Raw genomic sequence first — 24,826 nt, 5'->3', positions numbered from 1 at the left:
CCTTTTTGAATACAGTTATGATACAGGATGGAAGTAGGGGTCCTGGTGGCCATCTGGCGATCTATATTTACCTTGAAGTATAACTTACTATGAGCAAAGCGGACTTAAACATTTGCGAAACATTTGCTAGAAACTATTGGAAATCATCAGCAGGTCAGGTAGCATCCGTGGAGAGACAAACAGAGTTAATGTTTCAGCTCGATGACCATTCATCAGAACTGGAAATAGAGATCCAACAGTCTATAAACAAATACAGTGGCAGGGAATAAACTCATGTTAAGTCCACAGGATAGCAGTGATAGAAGAACAAAAGGAATGATGGGACAATGAAAAATGTAAAGAAATGAAAGAAGGATCTAGAGGGCCTACAAATGGAAAATGCCGAAGCACATAGGAGAAAATTAGAGCAGTAATTTGTTGTTCCCTGCCTCTCTAATTATTTCTGAAGAAAAATCATCAACCTAAAGCTAGAGCTCTGTTTACCTATCCAGAGTTGCTTCCTGATCACTTAAGTATTTACAACAATTTCTCTTCAGTTTTCATTTTAGAATTCCGGCATTCAGTGTTTTACTTTTGTGCTGGGAAATGCTTATAAAGTTTCCATTTATGTCATATAGTCAAAACATTCCTTGGAAATGATCTAACTTGGCTTTAAAAACAACTAGGTATTGTCATAACGTCGATGATGAAATAGATGTTTGACTCAACTTCCCCTTCTATTACCTTCTTACATTTCCAAGAGATGAAAGAGATGGTTTTGGCTTTCACTCTCTTTGTTTTTGCCAAGATTAACAGAATTAACCAAAAGCTTTGTTGAAGTACAGATGTCCGCGATTACATTTATCACTTCATAATTTTATTTTGGCTTAGAAAGCAAGAACTTTTGGCAGCTCCTAGACCATTAAGCTTTATAAGAAATATCAGGATGTACGTGATATGTCAAATCATTGTAATAAATAATTAACCAAAATATACAAGATTGGATAAACGTTTGAAATATTTGTTACTGATACACAAAACACTAATTGCTTTTAGCCAAATTGAACTTATTAAAATGCATAATAATTTCCAACTTTATTTTTAGAATTAAATTCTGTTGATAACAGTGAGCTTGATATTTGCACACTATTGAAATTGAAATGCATCCTTTCCAGCTTGCAGATTACAGCTTTTCTACCATTCTGTTCTTTGCAATATTATTATTCAGGTCTATGGATCTATATTAAAATAATTGCAGACCATCTATTATTCCAACTTTATAGTTCTCATCACTATTGCTGAGTGTCCATCAATTTGAGGATAACATCTACTCTGTGTCATGAGTTTCTGCCTTAGGACTTTATATAACATAACAGTTTTGGTAATATTTTCATTTTTACATATCTATAGAAGCTTTTACAGTCTATTCTTGTGTTTTTCACTTGTTTGCTCTCATATCCTATTTTACTTTGCTCAATGGCATTCTTGGTCTTCATTTATAGAATTCTAAAATGCTCTCCTTCCTATGGCTTACTAGTTCTTGGCAACTATTTATTCTCCTTTGTTTGATCAAATACAATCCCTTCTTTAGGAACAGAAGTTGCTGGAAAAACTCAGCAGGGTCTGGCAGCATATGTGAAGAGAAATCAGAGTTAACGTTTCGAATCTGGTGACCCTTCATCTCAGGGTATAATGCTTAAACATAGATATATCATAACAAAGGAGAAACAGTGTGGCAATACATTTTGATCCCAACTGATGTCAACATCAGACAAAATGAAGCAATTTCTCATCAGCATTCTCATCAGGATTACATTTAAATGCTGATTCCTCCTCAATTATTTGTTAAAATAATTATTTACAGGGGAATATGACAGAATTAGAATGCAACATAGTATAGTAGCACAGAAACACGTTTATACTTAATTAACTGTTCAAACATGTGATGATACACTTCCAGGGAGACAGGATACAAGCATGGATCTTCTGGCACAGAGATAGGGACACTGCCAGTGTACCATAAGAGCCCTGAAATCAGCATTGAAAAGAAATACGGTTGGCAGGATTCAAACCTGGCTGGGAACCCCAACAGGCTTCAGACACATTGCTCGAGCACCCTATCCACAACTACAGGCTCAGAAAGAATGTTTCTAGCACAACAGTGATCTGTGAGACATGGCACCAGTCAACAATCTGTGAAATTAAAGGCATTTATTCAAGAAGGTTAACCACCTACTGCATTTTAAATAATAATGTTAACTTATAAGGAGCATGCTTCCTAAAATAGAATTCCTGATAAAATTACTTACTTATTGTCAATAGGGAAGGTTAGAGTATTAATTTTGGGACTTGGTGAGGGGCTAACACGCACTTATTCAGCATTGAGCTGATATTACATGTATTGCTGTTGGTTTTTGAGCGGGCATACGAAAGCTAGAACATGCCCTCTCATCATCTACGCCCAGGCTCTCTTCTGATGTAGGAACACATGGCTAAGAGAGAGGAGGGTGGCTTAAAGTTTGCCTCATTCAAGGTAAGTTTTTGGATAATGTGCATTTGATACCATGTTGGCAAGCCTCCTGCAAGTTAAAGCAGTCACATTGTAGAAATCTATACATTTAAAGATACGTTGGCATGTTTTACTGTTATCTTGACATTGCTACTTTGAGCCTGAGTGTAAACTCATAACTCCAAATTAATAATACTTTTGGGTTTATTAATTGTAATTTAATTGGAAAATAGCTGAACTGAAAGGGGAAAATTGATGATGAGTGTTTTCTTACATTGGATCGAGCTGCATCAATAATAGCTCTTAAATCCAACATTTTACTTTGAAGTACATTTTCTACTGAAGACCTCTGTCATTAACCCTCTGAATCTTTAAGAAATCACAGAATCATAGACTCCCTACAGTATGGAACAGGCCCTTTGGCCCAACAAGTCCACACTGACCATCAGAGCATCCCACCCAGACCCAGCCCTAAAACACACCTAGTCTACATATCCCAGAACACGACAGGCAATTTGGCATGACCAATCCACCTAGGTACTTTGCACTGTTACAGAATACTTAGGAATGCCGGCATCATTAAAAAAAAATAATTAGTTCAGTACTGGGGACCTTTAATGCTGGCTTCATAATGATTTCGCTGTTCACAGCAAAGGAATACATTGCAACTGGGACTAATTGGGTTAAATTAAATGATGGAGGAGCCTGTTAGCAAGGCAAAGAATGAAATGATAGCTTCGATTTTAAAAGCTATTTTAGTTAAAATACCCACAAGAGCCCTCACACTAATGCTCCTCTTGGCATTTTACAAACTGTCGCATTGGGAATGAACTCAGCCTCTTGGCAAAGTCTTCAAATAGAACAGCATAGAAGGAAGCCATCTGCTACATTTAGTCTTTGCTGGCTCTTACGAAAACAGATCGATTTAGTTACTCCATTCTAACTTGGAAACCTTCAATGTTGTCCAGTCAAAATCTTTCTTCACCACCTCACAGCACCATAGGTACAGATGGACCGTAGCATGTCAAGAAGATGACTCACCACCAGCTTCTCAAATACAAAGAGACAGATAATTGGATTAGTCAGGAGGTTATACCATGCAGGAAGACTCGTAAGATTTAGGAACACAGCCTGGTGTCAGGCAGTACATGGCAAACTTCCTTAAAGGATCCCCACCAAGCTCATTGGTGTTACCCTCAGCCCAAGTCCATTATTTGTTATCTGTTCATTATTTAAAAATATGGCTAAGTGAAATTGCGAAATCCCATTGCTGCCTCATTGTTTTCAAATCAGATAAGATCTGGGATACCTTGGGTAGGTCCACCACCACCAATCCTTGCTGGTATTAGTCTAGGCTACTGATACCATATGGGAAAGGTTGTCCACACAATATTCCAAACAGAAGGTAGGCTCAATCTTCATAAAGAGTAAATAGGCTTCTTCCACATCATTTCATAGGTATTTGGATTACATCAAAGATCGTTGGTTGTGTCTTATGTCAAATCAAGTGTAAATACAAATTACTACTACAATTATATGCTGTTAATGAAGAATGACAACACAGGACCCTGTTAGCTGTTCCTAAGAACTGCCCTTTATATCCTGATGGCCAAAGTTTATCTTGTGATATCAGTTAACACTTTCAGGTCTTAATTACCATACACAGTAGGTGGCAGCTCTCATAAGAGGGCCTTCCTTCCAAGATGGCATTAGCCTCTCTCAAAGTAATTATACTGCTCCTAGTGTTAAAGTGATGCAGATAGCCAAGGGGTACAAAAACTGGCTCCCCTCCCCCACCCTGAAAATTTAGTTTGGAGGATATTGGGGTTTACAAAACCCTGTAAAATGCAGGCCAGCTTTTCTTTGTTTCTCCTATGTAGCCTTTACATATCTTTAACAAACCTCCTAGTGGTGTTATGATCTAAAGTTAAAAACTTCTTCATCTCTATTCTGTTCATTTTACCGTAATCTTAATTCTGTAACCATTCTAGCAAATCATTTCTGTCCATTGTTCAAGGAGCTCGCTTCCTTCATAAGTGTGGTGACTAAGATTGGGCACAATATCCCAGAAAGGGCTTAATTAATGTTGCATATACATTCGGCAGAGCTTCCCGGATTTTGCATCCTCCACCTCAATTTATAAAGCCTGTTCATATGGTTTATCAACTGCTTTCTTCACCTATCTTGCCACCTTCAAAGATGTGCACAATTATTGCTACATCTTTCAATTCTTGCATTTCCACTAAAATTGAGCCTTTTAGTAAGTCCAGATTCTCCTACCAACATGTACTACTTGACATGGTTCTGCATTAAAATTCATCTTTATGTCCACCGATTGCAAATTTTGAAACAATGTTCTGTGATACGTAGTAAATTATATTGCATCCCTTTCTCTGAGCCAGTGGCTCTCAGTCTGATCTCCATCCAGGACTTAATAACCAGGGAAGGTGCATTCAAAGAAGCCCTACAGGTCATTCAACCCAACAAGTCCACACGGACCGTCCAAAGAGCAACCCACCCAGACCCACCCCCCACCCCGTTTCCCTGTAACCCACCTAATCTACACGTCCCTGGACACTGCAGGCAATTTAGCATCGCCAATTCACCTAACCTGCAAATCTTTGGACTGTGGGAGGAAGCTGAAGCACCCAGAGGAAACCCACGCAGATACGGGGAGAATGTGCAAACTCCACACAGACAGTTACCTTAGGTGGTAATCAAACCCGAGTCCTTGGCATTATGAGGCTGCAGTACTAACCACTGAGCCAACATGTCACCCAGATCATGGGCAATGGTTATTAACATGGAAATCCTTCCAACACACACCAATTGCTGGGAGTAAGAATTGGAAAGATTTCTGATCAGCCACCTATATAATGGAGGGAGCATTGGAGCCTCTACTGTCCCTATCTACCGTTCCAGCCTGCAACAGCATGGTAAGTGCATTGTGTTACAGCACCTTCTACATTCTGAGTAAACTGTAACACTGCACCATCTCAGTAACCACCACTACCCCAACGGGATCAAGCCATTAATGGCAAGGCTTCATTACATCATTTGTTCTTGCCTCAAAACACTTCTTCCTTCATATACAAGCGCATTTCTGTTCCTACAAACAAAACAAGACTTTCAAATTTGTACAAATCATGCAATGTAATCACTAATTTCAGTTTTCAAAATTGACTACAGTGAGTTCTCCTTCCTACTGTGTTGTTTGTTTTATATTGCAATTCACATATCCTTTAATTTCTGCCCTTTAATTATGCTGTTTTGTTGGACGTAAATGTTGAAAGAAGGAATTAGAGTCGTTAATCTTTGTGACAACTACTTGTTTTTCTAAACAGAATAATCAGTAGGATTGTTGAAATAAGTCCTGGAATGTAAATGGATCCAAGTCTCTTCTTTTCTTAGGTAATACTTGATATATATCCCTGGAAAAGGCAGTAATGTTTGTTTTTGGTTAAAATGAGAGAAACTGTTTATGATAATAATGTTTCTTTCTTTAAACCTTCTAGCATGATCCCCTCCATATCATGGAACTGCAAAACGAGGGATGGGGATGAAATTTTACCTGCATATTAACATTAATGGATCGAAAGTCTCAGGCTGGCCAGATCTCAAGCAAAAAGCCCTGTCCAGGGTTTCCAAGGTCAAATTCCTTAAATTCTTTGATGCATCTATCCTGCAATTTTTATTTTTGACTTATATACAACCATTAAGCAATCATGACAACAATGTATCTATGTCCACAATTAAAGCTCTAAAAAAAGTTCAAAAATTATTTAAACTAGCCCCACTTTTTATGGTAGTAAGATTAACTTCAGCATTTTTTTAAATTGTCACTTAGAGGATGCATTCAATGTGATGTCCTATCTCTCATGCTCTAACACATTTTTACTTAACATTTGCATCTTCAAGCTTAAAATTCATGAACTAGCATTAACACAGCTTATTACTATTTTGTGCTAGTAATTTAGTAACATATTCTAAAGAGATCAATCATGAAAATAAATTAGGAATACAGGAACGTAGGGCCTAGAGTAGGCCACTCAGACCCTCAAACCCGTTCCAGCATTCAATTAGGTCATATCTGGCCAGAGACTTAACTCCAAATACCTGCCTTTGGCCCATATCCCTTAAAATCTTTGCTTAACAAAAAAAAGTCCATCCCAGATCTAAAATTAAAAAAACTTACCCTACATCCACTGCTGTTAATGGAAGAGAGTCTAACTATCTATCACCCTTTATGCGTAGAAATGCTTCCTCACATCTCTCCTGAATGGTCTGACCCTAATTCTCAGTCTACGTTCCCCAGTTCTAGAATCCTCAACCAATCAAAATAGTTTTTATCTACCCTGTCTTTTCCTGATTATTTCTGCTGGATTTCATTCAGATTACCCCTTAAACCTTCTGATTTCTAAAGAAAACAGGCCTAATTTATACAGACCTCCTCATAACTTAACCTCTGAAGTTTAGATATCATTCTTAAACCTAAGCCCTATTTTATACTTCATCCAATGCAATATATCTTGTAGGTGTCATACAGTTATAAAGAAAAGAAACAGGCCCTTTGGTCCATGATAACACAGTGCGGGGCTGGAAGAGCACACCAGATCAGGCAGCGTCGGCGGAGCAGGAAAGCAGATGTTTGGAGTCGAGACCATCTTGTTCATGCCGACCAGGTATCCCAAATTAATCTAGTCCCATTTGCCAGCATTTGGCCCATACCCCTCTAAACCCTTCCTATTCATACACCCAAGATAACAAAATGTGGAGCTGGATGAACACAGCAGGCCAAGCAGCACCTCAGGAGCACAAAAGCTGACGTTTTGGGCCTAGACCCTTCATCAGAGCTCTCTGATGAAGGGTCTAGGCCCGAAACGTCAGCTTTTGTGCTCCTGAGATGCTGCTTGGCCTGCTGTGTTCATCCAGCTCCACACTTTGTTATCTTGGATTCTCCAGCATCTGCAGTTCCCATTATCACCTATTCATATACCCACCCAGATGCCTTTTAAATGTTGTAATTGTACCAGCTTCCAACTTCTCGGGCAGTTCATTCCAATACACACACCACCCTCTGCATGAAAATGTTGCCCCTTAGGTCCCTTTTAAATCTTAATTAGAATAAAATCATGGCAGATGACACTCTGCAACAGCAACATAGATGAGTTTGCAGACAGCAAAGTGACACTGGAAACCATATCAGCCACAAGAGTCTACAGCTTGAGGAACTCCAGGTCAGCATTGTTCAGCTTTGGTATTCCCTGTCTTTATTTTGGATTTCCAGCATCCTCTAAGGCAATAGGCTATTCTGGAGCTAGTATTGTGTAATGTGAAAGGATTAATTAATAACATTTTAATAAAGAGGCCTCAAAGGAATACTGACTGTAATATGATTGAATGTTACATTTCAAATAGGGTTTAATTAATTCAGAAATTAGAATGTGAAGGCTAAACATATCAAATAATACAGGTATAAGGGGCAATGTGGCTAAGTCCATCAGGAGGCTACATGAAAATATATGATGGCAGACATTGCCATAAAAGAATTAATGCATTATTTAAGAGAAAACTGTATTCCTCTTCAGGCAAAGAAGCTCATGGAAAAGTTGTCCAACAACTTTAGGGGTGGCACGGTGGCTCAGAGTTGAGCACTGCAGCCTCACAGCACCAGGGACCTGGGTTCAATTCCAGCCTCAGGCAACTGTCTGTGTGGAGTTTGCACATTCTCCCCGTGTCTGCGTGGGTTTCCTCTGGGTGCTCCGGTTTCCGCCCACAGCCCAGAGATGTGCAGGCTCGGTGGATTGGCCATGCTAAATTGCCCATAGCATTCAGCGGGGTGTGAGTTATAGGGGGATGGATCTGGGTGGGATGCTCCAAGGGGTGGTGTGGGCTTGTTGGGCCAAAGGCCTGTTTCCACTCCGTAGGGAATCTAATCTAATGCTGAACAAGAATAATTAAGGGAAACTTATAATGATTATAAAACTTTATTGTAACAGAAGCCTGTTGCAATAAAGAAAACTGTGGCTGCTGAGCCATTGTTTGTGTTCAAGACCTACATCAGTAGATTTTAGATACTGAGGAAATTAAATGCTATGGATTAATGTGGGAAGTGGAGTTGATGTAAAAGATCTGGCATTTTCTTCTTGTATAGTGGAGCATTTTCAGAGGGTGTCTATTACTATTTCTTACGTTATGTTCAATCTGAGTACTCTTGCTCCATTTTCTAGTTGCATAAAACAAAAGCATTTTTCAACACAGCAAAACACATGAAGCAATGCAGAAACTTAATGTTATCAATCAAAGAAACTGTGAAAATATAATTACATTTATTAAATGAACCAGTCACCCAACTTAAATTTGAAAGCACAGCGAACTTTCTTTATCCCATAGCCAGCACTGGTTTAGCGAGAGACAGTGATAAGGGGTCATGGTTGTAAAACCCAGAATGGGAAAAAGAGAGAAAGAAAATGAGGTAAATCAAGTAGTCATTATGTGATGACCTACTTGATCTTTCTTCTCAACAGCAATCTTTTAAAATGTGAGGACGTCAGGTCCAACTACGAAGTACCAGAAAAGATTTAGAATCAAAAATGATGCAATGCATATTTATTTCAGCAAAGTGTATAAGAACAATATCTAATGTTGTGGACATCACATGTGACTCCAGTACACAGTTCTGCATCTGTAAAATCTTCCTTACTGTCCTGTTTTGACACGACCACCTTGATAAAATCTTATGATCTCTCTATCTTATTTAGTTTGTGCAGCTTTGGATTACTTATGACTCTGGTCATACCCTCAGCATGCGACTCTTATACAGATCACGTTGTTCCAGTCTTTTGGTTTGTCTCTATCAACACTTTATTTTTTTTAAATTATCCCTCATTTACTCAGATTTTAGGTCATTCCTTTGCTTGTTATTCAGCTGTTCACACTTTAATCACATTGTCGGACCCTCTTGATCACCTGCAGAGGTGGCCTGTCAACACTCTACTTTGTTTGATCTTTTGATCTCTGTACCCATTTATCTCTCTGCCTATAAATTCTGAGCCTGTGGGTTTTTCTCTCACTTCATCTGACGAAGGGGCAACACTCCAAATAAATCAGCTGGACTGCAACCTGGCGTTGTCTAACTTCTGACCTTGAATATTTGATTTTGCATACAGTGTGCATGACTGCTTTTAAATTAAAGAATAAAGTTCAGTTCATTCACTGATATAGGAATTTACCAGAATGCATTCAAGAAAGTGGTCCATGGAAAAGTACTAAATTGGAGGTAGCTTTTCATCTTGGATTGGGAATTGATCGGATGATTGGACCCAGGCAACTGAGATAAAGTGTATATATGCAGCATAGCAGGGTTCGAAAACTAGTGCTTCCCAGATATATTTATGCTGAGGATGCAGGAATAGAAGTTGTATATCTAAGTCTATTGATAGCACTGAGTTAGCATCAACAATGTGAATAGGACCAATGAGCTACAATGAAAAAACACAAAATAACTGGGAAAATCTGTGGAAAATTTAGAACATACAACAGGGCAGTACAGCACAGTACAGGCCTTTCGGCCCATTATGTTGTGCCATACTTTTACCTTAAACCTAAGATCTATCTAACCTCCACCCCTACCTTACACTATTATACATGCCTATCTAATTGTCGCTTAAATGCCCCAATGAGGCCGACTCCACTATCCTCTCCACATTCCACATCCCGACCACTCTCTGAGTAAAGAACCTACCTCTTATATCTCCCCTTTATCTACCTTACTCACTTTAAATCCGTGTCCCCTTGTAATAGCTACCTCCACCCTAGGAAAAAGTCTTTGGCTGTCCACTATCTATATCCCTGATCATTTTGCACACCTCCATCAAGCCACCTCTCATCCTTCATTGTTCTAAAGAGAAAAGCCCTAGCTCTCTCAACCTTTCCTCGTAAGGCCTTCCCTCCATTCCAGGAAACATTCTGGTAAATCTCCACTGCACCTTTTCCAAAACATCTACACCTTTCCTGTAATGAGGCGACCAGAACTGGGCACAATGCTCCAGATGTGGCTGAACCAGGCTTTTGTTAAGCTGGAGTATAACATCACGGCTCTTGGGCTCAATCCCTCTGTTAATGAAAGCTAACACACCATACACCTTCTTAACAACTCTATCCACCTGGGTGGCAGCTTTCAGGGAACTGTGGACATGAAGCCCAAGATCCCTCTGCTCCTCCACACTGCCGAGAATCTTTCCGTTAACCCTGTATCCTACTTTCAAGTTTGCCCTTCCAAAATGAATCACTTCACACTTTTCAGGGTTAAACTCCATCTGCCACTTCTCAGCCCAGCTTTGCATCCTATCAATGTCCCTTTGTAACCTAAAGCAGCCCTCTGCACTATCCACAATTCAACACACCTTTGTATCGTACGCGAACTTACTAAGCCACCCTTCCACTCCTACAGTCAAATCATTTACAAAAATAACAAATCGAAGAGGACCCAGAACAGATCCTTGTGGTGCACCACTTGTGACTGAGCACCATGTTGAATATTTTCCATCCACTACCACCCTTTGTCTTCTAAGGGTCAGCCAATTCTGAATCAAATCTGCCAAATTTCCCCCCATCCCATGCCTCCTTACATTCTGCATGAGCCTACTATGGGGAACCTTATCAAATGCCTTACTTAAATCCATGTATACCACATCCACTGCTCTACCTTCATCCACATGTTTCACCTCTTCAAAGAATTCAATAAGGTTTGTGAGGCATGGTCTACCCCTCACAAATCCATGCTGACTATCACAAATCAAACTGTGCCTTTCCAAGTAATCATAAATCCTGCCTCTCAGAGCCCTTTCCAATAATTTACCACTACTGACGTAAGACTAACAGGCCTGTACTTTCTGGGGATATCCTTATTCCCCTTTCTGAACAAGCGAATGATTTCTGCCTCTCTCTAATTTTCCAGCACTATACCCGTGGACAGTGAGGACGAAAAGATCATTGCCAAAGGCCCTGTTATCTCTTCCCTCGCTTCCCATAGAATCCTTGGATAAATCTCATCAGGCACGGGGGGCGTATCGATCTTCAAGTTCCTCAAAATTCCTTGTACATCTTCTTTACTAACATTAACCTCCTCTAGCCTACCAATCTGTTTCACACTGTCCTCTTCCACAACTAGGTCCCTCTCTGTTGTGAATACTGAAGAAAAGTATTCATTAAGGACCTCTCCTATCTCTTTAGGCTCCGTGCACAAATTCCCTTTACAATCCTTGATCGTCCCTACCCTTTCTCTGGTCATTCTCTTATTTCTCATGTACATGTAAAAAGCCTTGGAATTTTCCTTGATCCTATCTGCCAAGGTTTTCTCATGCCTCCTTATAGCTCTTCTAAGCCCTTTCTTCAGCTCCCTCCTGGCTAACTTGTATCCCTCTAAAGCCTTTTCCAATACTTGTTTCCTAAACCTTATTTAAGCCTCCTTCTTCCTCTTAACCAGTCGTTCAACCTCTCTCGAGAATCAAGGCTCCTTCACTCAATCGCATTTTTCCTGCCTGCTATGGACAAACATATCGAGCACACGCAGTATACATTCCTTAAACAATCTCCACATTTCTATAGTGCTGTTCCCTGGCAGCATCTGTTCCCATTTTATGTTACCTAGTTCCTGCCTAACAGAATTATAATTAACCGTCCCCAATTATAAACCTTACCTTGCTGTATATACCTATTCTTTTCCATGACTATTGTAAAAGTAACAGAGTTTTGATCGCTACCACCAAAATACTCTCCTACCAACAGGTCTAACACTTGGCCTGGTGCATCGGCAGGCAGCAAATCCAAAGTCGCCTCTCCTCCTGTTGGTCTATCTACATACGGTGTCAAGGATCCTTCCTGAACGCCACTGGACAAAATCCACTCCAACTAAATTATTTCAACTAAAAAGTTTCCAATCAATATTTGGAAAATTGATTTCACCCGTGACTACAACCTTGTGACTTCTGCACCTTTCCAGTATCTACCTCCCAATCTGCTCCTCCACTTCCCTGCAACTATTAGGGGGTCTGTGAAAAACCTCCAACAACGTGTCTGCTCCTTTCTTGTTCCTGACCTCAACCCAAACTGACTCTGTAGGCACATCATTCTCAAACTGCCTTTCAGTAGCTGCTATCCTAGCCCTGACTGGCAATGCCACTCCCCCGCCACTTTTACCACCCTCCCTATTTCTTTTAAAGCATCTAAATCCCAGGACTTCCAATAACCATTCCTGTCCCTGAGTTACCTAAGTTTCTGTAATGGTCACAACATTGTAGTTCAAAGTACTAACCCATGCTCTAAGTTCATCCGCTTTATTTCCGATACTTCTAGCACTGACGTATACACACTTCAAACCATCCGAGTGTCCACTGGGGTGTGGACATTTAATGCCTCAAGTGTGAAGTCATTCATTTTGGTTCCAAGATAACTCATAATATTTTCTAAATGATGAGAAAGAGGGACAAAGATATTTGGGAGTCCAGGCTTACAAATTATTAAAAGTTGGTATTCAACAGACATCAAAAGTATGAATGTATTACTCATCTCTGTCTCAAAGGTTCCAGAATTGAAAGAGAGAAAGTTATGAATCAGTTACATAAAACCTCACTCAGATCCTATTTACAACAGGCAATATACTTTAGGAATGAGATACTAGCCTTGAAATAGTACTGTACAGATTAATCAAAATAGTAGGTGTTTAGTGGGTTACATAGTGCAATAATAGGGTTTGCATTTTCTTCTATAATTACTTGGAAATAATAACAACAATGTATGAGAAATTAACTTGTATATTCACTTCAATCTTTGAACTCAGTTGAATCCAGTTTGGGTTGATTCCAAAACAGCAGAAATGAGTTAGCAATTAAATTCTAGTTACTGTAAGAAGGAGTGACAGGCACTTTGACAGAATCAATTGTATGGACAATACATGTATATCCATGCTATAACCTCAAGCATCATCACTTCATTCTTCTTGGCTGCTGCTGCTACTTGTAGCTTACCTTGCCAGGGTTTCTGCTGTCATGGTATGGCATGATTTTTATTTATGTCATTCTCACGCAACTACTGTGGCTCAGCTCACAGCTCTGTCCCATCTGTCATCCACATATGCCTAAGTTGACCATTCTTTCTGTTTTCCTCAATTTTACCATCTAGAAAGGCTCCTATGGCTTTCCAATCCTGATCCAATGGTCAAAATACTGACATTTTATTTTCTTATCTGGCTAGGGCAGCATTTATTGCCCATTCTTAGCTGCCAAGGGGCAGTTAAGAGTCAACCACATTGCTGCGTGTTAGAGTCACATGTAGGCCACACCAGGTACAGAAGGTAGATTCCATTCCCTAAAAGGCATTTGTGAACCAGATGGGTTTTTTTTCCCGCAATGGACAACAGTTTTAGGGTTACAATTGTACTCTTAATTTCAGATTTTTAAAATATTTGAATTCAAATTCCACCATCTACTCTGTCAGGATTTGAATATGGGTCCTCAGAACATTACTTGGGTCTCTGGATTAATAAAACCATAAGATGATTGCCTCCCCAGCTGCTCTATGTTTTATGGTTTGAGCTTCCATTTTGGATTTCATTGCAACACCAGCCCATCAGTGAAGCCTTGGAGGTCTCCTCCAACAATAGCAGTCCCATTGCTCTTTTGGCCATAATGACATGGCATTATCCTGCACGCAATACCAATTCAGCTAAACTTAAACTGATGGCAACAGCTTCAAGATACAGTTCTTGGTTATTCTCTGGTGAACATCTCAATTTATCCAAATGCACAGGCTGTAAAAGACCAGGCTACTGGTAGCTTGATCCATCTCTGCTGCAGAAGACAACGTGATAGAGGGCCACACTCACTCTATTGGAACTGCCGGAACAAGCTGGTGTTGCTGCTTGAGACTTTGAGCAGGCATGTTCGGTTGCCATAACAGCCCAACCAAGTCATGACCTCTGTCACATCTCAGATGGGATAATACATTATCTCTTCAACAGAGGGGCTGGAAACCATCATGGCGAGGCAAACCATCATTCCAAAGATACCTGGAGTGAACAGTAATTGGCAAGCCATTACTGATGCCACTAGCATATTGACATTGACAGGCAGCAAGAGATTGATGATGTCCCTGGCCACCCCTCCAGGTGCGCCTCGGTCAATGGGAAGCAGAGTTGTACATACTACCTTCTGAGAAGTAGTATAAAAACATAAACAGCATTGCCATTAGTGCCCATGTCAAAGAACAATTGTCATATACTCTACTAGATTTATGCTGAAGAAGATTTCTTAAACTATTGGACCAATGACGGCTCAAATATTAATTAGTAAGAAAATCCAATGTTGGGGTTTCTCAACAGTTTGGCACACATGAGGACTGAAAGTAAGTTATTGATATTGAAAGTCAATCGAGGTCACACTATTGGTAGACACAAGCCAAAAATATTAAGGCTACATCAAGGCCAACTGAATAAAGTAAGTGAGTATCCACACACTCTTGGCCCCAGTATATGTCCTGAGCCTATATTTCCAACAGGACTAGCATATGGCTTAAGCATATGGTTTACATAACAATATTCAGAAAACAGCCGAATATAGGTGGGACAAAACAAAAGCATTAATCAGAATACTTTGTCACACCTTGATATTTGAAAGGGCCACAGAAGTTGGGATTCACTATAAGGTAGCAATTATAACAGGTTATCCTTTCTATCCTGATAAGGAAAGTTGCAGATCACAATGATGATCGTAGCTACAATGTGGATGCTATTATAACGTTGTTTGTTCAGATGGAACAGGTGACCTTGAACCAACTGTCCTTCCAACCTGTTCAGTTTAGCAGGATAAAATTCTAAATGCTCAGATCCTGGCAATTCCTGAGGAAATAAGGAACATAGGTACATTTAAGTGTCCACCTGTCTGGTTTCAGGTCTTCTAACTAACTGATTAACCAATTATTTCTCTTTCTAATGATTATTTCCCTCTCAAATGATGCAGAAAATGCCAATGTATTTTCCAAGCAGCAGAAAAGTAAGTTCTCACATGTGTTAATTTTTTGGATTACTTAATTTTAGCAGTAAAGATAAACATTTATTAACCATTTCCTCATTTTCAACTGGAATGGCTGAAAAGAATAACACATCAATAAAATGAAAAATGATCTGAGCACTGTGAAGTGAGCAATCACAGTATAATAGAGGTATTACATCCTTTACATTTCTTGTCCTCTGAACTAATAAAGATTAGACATTACAGGAACTTGATATAAAATTCCCATTTTCCACACCCTGTTGCAACTTCCTGCTTCTATTGTTTGCTTGTAGCACAACAAGAATAGGTGCAGAATGTTTGATTTTGTGATAATGTTTTAAAATAAAAAAAAGTTATTGACAGCGTCTAAAAGGGTTATATGAATTCTGTAAGAGATGCAAGAATGGATCACTGGTGAAGCGGATTAAAACCCGACAAATGAGAAGCAGCGGCCATTTTTATTCATCTGGCAATATTCTGCGTCTGCTCTTTTTAATGTGGTGTAATAGTAATACTGCCAGTACTATTAATGATCCCACCTCTTTTTTGTTTGACTTGACAAAAATTTTGGTCAAATCTGTCATAGGGTCAATATGAAGCCATTGGCTAAACAATTGCAATTTCTCTGTAAGGTCTCACACCATAAATTGGTGACGAATTCTGTATATGTGAACTGAAACATTCAGCCTCTAACCGATATTTGACACAAGTTTAAATATACTACATCTTAATGGCTAAACATCATAGTGCTATTGGACTTTAGGGCTCCTTTCCTTGAGGTGGATTTCTTTGACTCCAGTTCTGTATTTACTTCACAATATGCAACATTCCTTGCAAAGTGGACAAAGAGCATGGTCTGTTCTGAATCCATCACCAACAATTAAGTAGCGATATGAAAGCAGCTGATGGAGACACATGCTCCAATTTGCCTATCTCTTTAGGAAGCATCTTCCCCGGGGTCTCCCCACAGCAGGCTGTCGAGATAAGGAGTTTGGCATTGATGAAAATGAAAATGAAAACCAGTATCACCCCATTACTCCATGAAACAGTACCTTGCAATCATGGTATCACTTTGCCATTGAAGCTGTTTCTGTTGCAAATGGCACTCCCAAAAATGTACATCATTTATTACTAATTCTGTGACATAAGAGGCAAAAGGAAATTCACAAGCCATCCTAAGGCTTGTAAATTTGCCAAACCCAAAAGAGGGGAGACATTTAAAAGCTCGCATTGCAACTTTGTATGCTGGTTAATTTATCAGATGCAATGAAAATGTAAATATTTGATAAGCACAGAAGGATAAATTATGGTGGTGTTGCTCATTATTGAATTACCTATGCTGTTTAAAAAATTACCAGCAATAATCTAAATTTATAAGCAATATATAACATTGTTAAACCTACTTTCAAATTATGTTTGAAGAGAGGCATTAGCTGTTCTTTACCATCTGTGCTCATCGCAATGGCCAAAGAAATTTATTTTAGTTATTTAATAGACTAAAAGTAAATATAAGGCAACATGCTGCTTGTCACCAGCAACAGAACTGATGCAATTTGAAAGGCAAAATAGGTCATGCTAACATCATATAAGTTGTTACAGCTGGATCACAGAATTGTTACATACAGCACATAATAGGAGTCTCACAAAGTATAACCAAATCAACTTGGATTTAGACTATGGAGCACTTTACATTAGAACAACTAATCTCTATCTAAGACTGGCATCTGTTCTTCCTGCTTTAGACCCTATTACAGGGACAAGCTTCACTTATAGTTGATTGGAACTGCACGTACGCAGATGTAAAAACAAAAGATTCAAAAAAAAACCCTGATGTTTCATTTCCTAAATGACACTGCATCAAGATGCATCAAATAATGATGAAAGGATCTAGAGGTTATATGCTGCTCGTTTAATCTAAACTTCTTTCTGATTTACAATCTATCCATCTGTTTCTTTGTGCCTGTGTTTTGTTTTGCTTCAATGGGTGTACCAGCAAAGTATTCAACTTTCTTTCATGTCTTAGTAACAAACCTTGCAGACCTTACTGATCGCTATCTACTGCTTTTCATGAAGATTTCCATGATAAAAGCACCTGAAATTTCTTGCACACATAAGGTTCACACATAGGGTACAATTGCTTTTCAGCTTTCTATGTACAAATGAGTAACAGAAACAACCACAATTTGTGAACCTTTAACTAAACAGTTGAAACATAATGCAGTAGGAAAAATCATTCTCTCAAACATTTGCTTTATTGTAGTTCGAAAAAAAAATCCTACCATTGGAGAAGATCTTTCCAAATACTTAAAGAGGTATTTGAAGTAACAGCTTTGAATTAATAGCTATTGTTTGATCATATTAATGAAAAATTTGAAAACTAACATTAACCAATGCAACAACTGTAAAAAGTCAATACCATTTCAAAACGGAAGAATGTGCAGACTTTAGCAACTATCTTGATTATAAAACACTCACCCAGGAGACATTTTTTGGCTTCGGCGTTTTAAGCATGACAACATGCAGAGTGAGGATGACCGACAACAGCCCCACCAACATGGAAAGCTTGATGCAGATGTCCAAACAGTCCAGTCACCCAAATCTATATAGCTCCCTTGTTTGGTTAATGGAGGCACAGCAGTAGTTAAAAAAGATAGCAAAATGTCGAGACATGTCCACTTTCACAATCAACATTAAAGGTGTGTGGCTGTCCCCAAAACACCATTTAAAGCGATAAATGGTTTTATTTTCACCTCGAAAGGCTGATTCTTCTATCTCACAGTAAGTATCACAATTATAGAGCAGAGATGAGATATATCACATATCTTTGACTTGTCAGGAGTACAGCTGACATTAAGATGGATGCCACGGTGCCAATTTACGCACCAAGTTTTAATGGAGACTTTGGGACCAGGACTTACGCAAGCCTTAGGATATAAATAAATACTGAAAAGGACTGTCACTGGAAAGGGATTGAAAGGTTGACCCTGTCGTCTTCAGTCTTCTTTGCTGTATCCACAACAATGGTAAACTTCAGCATCATTCAGTATCTTGATCCTGACGATACAAGCAATCTATTCTCAGTCCACTTAATAATGAATGAGAAAAGGCAGATGAATCCAGCTGGTTTTTACTTTGCATAACTCACTATTACGTCACATAGTACACCTGGTGTGAACGTGGCCTCATAGCCAGTCAAGTAACCTGACAACCAGCAATAATTGCTGAAGGAGAAAGAGAGACAATTCACCTGGAAAGCTGATTCCAGTCTTTCTTGTCCTTTTGTCTTTCTCTCTCGCTTTCCTGGTTTGTCTCTGTTCCTTCCTATGCCTCCCTTTCACGTCAATCTAGATTACTTAAGTGGATCCAGGCTAAATTTTGCAACTATCAGTACTGATTAGTGTGCGTTGATTGAAGACAGATTAAAGACAAGGGTCTTTGCCTTCTCACTTAACAAGCAGGTCAGTACTGTTCGCAAAGTTCTTAGCTCCCCTCCTAGCACAGACCTCCATCTCGATTAATTCATTTGCAAACAAGCAAAAATTGATGTGTTGCAGTTTGTTTCTGAAGAAAATGCTGCTCTTGAAAAAATGTTAGAAATGCACCATGTGAAACAAAATTTAGGCATCACTTTCAAAAGACTGTTTAATGCATCAAATATTTGTCCATCTGTCCAGATGTTAATATTACTCAATTATAGTATCTATTTAAATCTGTTTTTTCCCCTCATAGAACCTACAATATTTTGCACACACCGTAGAGGATATTTGTATTTCAGCAGGAATAAGGTTTCATTGCGGGATGAAAAAATATGAAGCAAATTAAGCTGAGTTTCAAATTGCTGGATTATACACATAGACATTCACAGATATAAAACTATGAAATATCACCTTGCTCCAGACCGATCGGTGCACCATTTCCTATCCTCAGAAGATGCTCTCAGTCTGCAGAGAAATGCCTTGAAAATGCATTCACTACCAGAGAGTGGCTGTTTCTATGACAACGCTCACCAGATTCCAGTGTTGAAGAATATTTCGACAGCATCGATGATAGCAGGGTAATGGATTTTCATTTTCTAGTCATTTAATATTCTCAATCTACAAACACTGATTTCCTGAAATTACTGGAGCCCTGCCATCACTGGAAATGTTAGCCCTCCCACTGATGGTGTGGCTCAGTGTCTACTGCACCCTACTCTCCAGGATGGGTTATTTACATAAAGGGGAAACCTGGATCGTCAATATCATTTTATGGTCATTTAATTACTGGACGAAAAAAAGAGGACCTGCAGTGGAGTGAGTCATGTTGCCCATGGCAGCTAAGCATGGAAGACGTCTTTATTAATATTTGTATTTACTTGACTGAAAAAAAATTCCAGTTCACCTCTTACCAATACACTAAATGATTGGGACTGACATCTAGCCCATCAATCGTCTGATTTTAAAATCTCACTCAAGTTCTAATCAGTCCCCTCCATTCATGACACCACTTTCAATGCTACAGGCCTGTTATATTTACCTAGCTTCTTTTGCACTACCATCAGAGACTATGCCCACAACTACTTAGATCTAAAGGTCTGAGATTCGCTCTCTAAACTTGTATGGGTCTCTCTTTCCCCTATTTCCTCCGTTAATTGCCTCTAAAGAACGTATTTTTGATCAAGATTTTAGTTACCTGTGCCAATATCATGATCTTTGAAACTGTGTAAATTCTTGTAAATGTAACTATCTCTAATTTTTTTTGCCTGATCCCTTTTCTGTGAAGCACTTCAGACTGCTTTACTATGTTAATGGAACTAGAAAAGGAAGGGTTGAATGCTCAGCAGAACAACATGCCTTCCCATTTTCAAGCTGCTCCATCTGAACTACATTCCAGAATGCGAAGTTCCAACAATTTAAAGACAATGAGAGTTAACCTATGATCAGAGTAACTGTTTCAAGGCAATTAAATAAATATAAATTTGTCTTTACCACAGCAGATTTCAAAACTTTCATCAGCAGTTTTGGCTCATATCCTGCAATTTGGTTCATATTGCCGAGAATATGAGCCCTAATGACTTTGCATATGATCTATGAAAATAAATGATTACAAGGAGAGTGTAGCAGGGGGAAAGGATTGCATTTACACGGCACATTTCACAAAATCAAAAAGTTCTAAAGTAGATTACAGCCAATGAAAATTATGCGTGGAAATTTCTTTACACAGAGGGTGGTGGGTGCCTGGAACGCGTTGCCAGCGGAGGTGGTAGACGCAGACATGTTAGCGTCTTTTAAGATGTATTTAGACAAGTACATGGATGGGCAGGGAACAAATGGACACAGACCATTAGAAAATAGATGACATGTTAGACAGAGGATCTTGATCGGCGCAGGCTTGGAGAGCTGAAGGGCCTGTTCCTGTGCTGTAATTTTCTTTGTTCTTTGTTCTTTGAAAACTGTTGAAAAACTAGTCATTTTTATCATGCAGCAAGGTGAACATTTTCCAATTTCAGCTGCAGTTCTACCCAACACGCTATCAGTTGTAAAATCGTAGGGTTGCTCTCTCATTTGAAGGGGATGGCTGGTGGTGTTTTAAGCTGAGGGTCACCACGTCTCAGACAAGGGGAGAGATTGAGAACAAGAGCCTTCATGGTAAGCACAGCTAATGTGGGAACTGCATCCACAATAGTGGTATCACTCAGCATTACAAGCCAGCCATGCAGCCAACTTAGCTACCCCAACCCCTCAAGCAATTATACAATATAGAGGAAAGAAAAATCAAGGGGCAAAATTCAAATTTGGCAAGGATGCCAAACAAACACCAGTGAATTTAACATCATTCATTGTAGCCAAATTTTGTCTCGATTAAAAGAGGCACACAATCTATTAACAAAGTTTAAAGCTGGATTTATTTTCCAGGACATAAATAAATCAAAGCCAAACAAGGCAATGGATCGAGAATTCAATCTCTTGATCTGCTAGGTACCTCAAAGTTATTTGAAGAAATTAGTTTCATTATCCAGGATACTCTGGTCACTCTAATTAGCAGACTCTCAGGCCAAGACTTAGCCATTTCTTTCATGGTCATGAACAACTTTATGGTAGCTAAAGGCATGGATTGTCCCATGTGCTAGGGGGATTTTGTGAACAGAATTTATCGAATGGCAGGGCATTCCCAGTGATCGTGGATGTGTCTGCAGCCATCAGCCATTCAAAACTATATGGAATATTAATTAATTGCCCAATGTCCAGACCTCCAAACCCTGTGCCCTCCATTTGGGGAGGAAGTCCTGCCTTATCTGAGAGCCCGGCAGCACAAGTTTCAAACAGTGGCTATTGCTGAGGCTGCACCCAGTGCCCTTACAGGTAGAAGTTTTGAAGGCTGGACTCTGAGTTAAGTTGGAATATTGGCAGCGCCTGGGCCACCAAACCCAGAAAGGTGAGTCACGGAATAAGGGACTTTGTATAGCTGAGTTTGAGAGGCTGAGGGGTGGAAATTAATGAATGGATAGGATCTTATGAGGGAATGTCTCTGATGGATTCAGGGGACCTCCAAAGCACATTCTCCACACTTGCGTAACATCAGCTAAAGTTGCTGGTCTACCCACCTAACATTGATTTCCTGCTATCACAGGTACTTTAAAAGCTGTCCACTGGCCATTTCAGGACCCTAGTAGACTCAAGAGCAGGAAGGTCACTTGACACTATCCCCCATTAAATGGGATTCTCATCAGGAGGGAGCTTGGCAGTCGGTAGCCACGTTTTTCATTTCACAGCCTGCCCCTGTCCACCCAACGACATTCAAATTAGTGAGAGCGGGACCATCACATCTTTCCCCATGGGTTTCCACAACTCAAAGGTAACAAGAAGTAACTATCCTGACCCCTCAACAGCTGAGTGGCCCAGTGGAGGTGAACCCAGAATTTGGAGGCAGAAAACCTACTAGTCCAGTGATGGGAGTGGAGTTTGACATTCTATCTCTCAATAAACGAATAGTACACCTCGGTGCTCGTTTGGATCTGCCCCTTACTGACCTACCGATGGGGTATGGGGGTGGGAGGGGCGGTGTAGGTGGACAGCAATGGAAAATCTTGTGAAACATGACTCCCTCATACACTGTGTAACTGTTAAACGGGCAGAGCAAGGCTTGGTAGTACGACTGTTTATCTGGTGAAGAGGCAATATGTACAAAGAGCCCAGGGTTGCAAGTAAAGCACCCTGAATGCTAACAATGGCGCAGCGCAATGTATTCATTCCAATAAAGCAGCTTGATTACATTACTGGAGTGAGGTTAAAATTGCTATCAAAAAAAAATTGAATGGTTGCCGTCCCCTGAATATGTTGAAAACAAACAGTGAAACCTGATGTATAAATCTGCAGTTATACTATTTCCCCTACAACTACTACTGTGCACACTACAGAAACCTTGAAAATATTCAACCAGAACTCCAGGAGACACAATACCATCCATTTCTTTTCAATTCGATATCTATGCTGTCAGTTCCAGTTGACTCTTACACAGAAACAAAAATAACTGGTGGCTTATCAGACTTATGAACAGCTCTCTTATATATTACAGTCGGTCTTTCTCTGCACCTTCCGTGCAGCTGCACCACTATATTCTGCATTCTGTTCTATTACCTGTTCTGTACTTGTGTAAAGTGCGATTTGTCTGGTTAGCATGCAATACGATGCTTTTCATTGTATCTTAGTACATGTGACAATAGTAAATCAAATCAAAACTTGCATTTATTATCGTGCCTTTAATGAACTAAAATTTCATAGATGATTTCCCAACAAAACATGATGCCAGGCAAAGTAATTATATGTGAGGAGAGATGACCGCAAACTTGGTCAGAGTTAATAGAATGAAAGGAGTGGCTTAAGGAAGGACTGAAAAGTAATAATGGATGAAAGAGATACTTTGACATAAAGACCATGGAAAATATCAGAAAAGTTCATTCCAGATCAAATAAGATTATTTGCTCTTCTGTACATTATGGTATCTGTCCACAATGCAAGATATTCAAATTGATCACAACAACAGGCACTTACAAGTATTATGTTTAGTCACAGAACAAATCCCCATTGGCTTCATGTGTTGTGTGCTACTGAGCCATACTAAGTCAAGAACAATCCATAGCCTTTATTGAGCTAGCTCTGTGATTCATATCATCAAAGTAATCCTGGCCTAGGGAAGAGATAAATTTAGCATCATCGCGAAGGAAATTTACAATGATGAAGAATAAAAGGTTTTTTGAACACTTCCTGTTAAAAACAAAAGTCGAAATGACAGAGCTATCAGCCACTTTGAGACAGTGTGTACGCCATCATTCACTTCAATAAGGATGTATTACCCGTATGTCACGTTGAAAGTTTAATGTAGGCGCACAAGATTGATAATGACAATTAAGTTTTGACTATGAGGGGCAGAATTTCACAAACAAAACCTATTCCAAAGTCAAAAGCAAGAACCTTTTTTGGCTACAAAGAATACTCAAAATTTCATTTATAAGATGCGCTGTGCTCACGCTTTTGAATTTAGATCACACTTAATTGTTGCCAGTTAAAGCAAGCAATGTAGGTCTTTTTATTGCTGCTCAGGAAATATTTTGCATAGACGAGATATGACAATACATTTGTATCCCAATCCCATTGTTATATTCCTTAGTCATTTTATTTGTCAAATGAATTTACCAAATACATTTTCAGACTTATTCTGGAGTGTACAGAACTTTGATTCTATGCCACACAGCAATTAAACAACTGCGTATCTCTCAGAACTCAATACATTAAACTAAGCCTTTGAAACATTATGTTGCTGGACACTTGCCAACCGCATTTCCACGTGGAAAATTAACTCTTAAAGTACAGGCATCGAAACATTGGAAATCATGTTTCATCAGTGAATTTATCAATCTAGGACAAAATAAATTGTTAATCTTAGGCTCACAGTTTTTCAGGATCTAAATAAAGCCTACACTAAACCAAAAATAAAATAAACCCTTGAAGTAGTATTTGTGCTTCATAGCCATTATCATCATTACTTAGGAATAGGCAAACCATGTTCATTCTTCCAATGCATGAAAGACTAGAAGGTGATATGTAGTGTTCCTGTGCATTGAGAGATTTGGAGAATCTTCGTAATGTATTGGGATTATATTAATATTTGGAACAGAAGCACGCTGTTTGACCTCTCGAACTTGACATACCATTCACAGGGTCATGGATGAAAAATGTATACCACATTATATGGAATTCTATCAAAGTTTTTGTGGGCCAGTGATATTTGAGCCAGAACCTTTACACTAATT

General features: G+C 39.3%; 1 protein-coding gene across 4 annotated transcripts in view; it reads right to left on the bottom strand.

The window, feature by feature from the left end:
- The window catches only part of LOC125464155 (voltage-dependent L-type calcium channel subunit beta-2-like), a 330,964-nt gene that overhangs the window by 150,771 nt on the left and 155,367 nt on the right, over positions 1–24,826 (bottom strand). The window contains exon 1 of one of the 4 annotated variants that reach the window (XM_048556338.2): positions 19,425–19,668. The exons of 2 other annotated variants lie outside the window; for them this stretch is intronic. In XM_048556338.2, the coding sequence (XP_048412295.1) occupies positions 19,425–19,451 (27 nt within the window). In that variant the 5' untranslated portion in view covers positions 19,452–19,668. Of the gene's footprint in view, positions 1–18,012; positions 18,946–19,424; positions 19,669–24,826 lie in introns of those variants that run through there. One more of the 4 variants, XM_048556306.2, reaches the window with a different exon arrangement.

Source organism: Stegostoma tigrinum, chromosome 2 (genome assembly GCF_030684315.1).
Source record: "Stegostoma tigrinum isolate sSteTig4 chromosome 2, sSteTig4.hap1, whole genome shotgun sequence".
In the NCBI taxonomy this organism is placed as follows: domain Eukaryota; kingdom Metazoa; phylum Chordata; class Chondrichthyes; order Orectolobiformes; family Stegostomatidae; genus Stegostoma; species Stegostoma tigrinum.
This window is presented reverse-complemented; position numbering and strand designations above follow the sequence as displayed.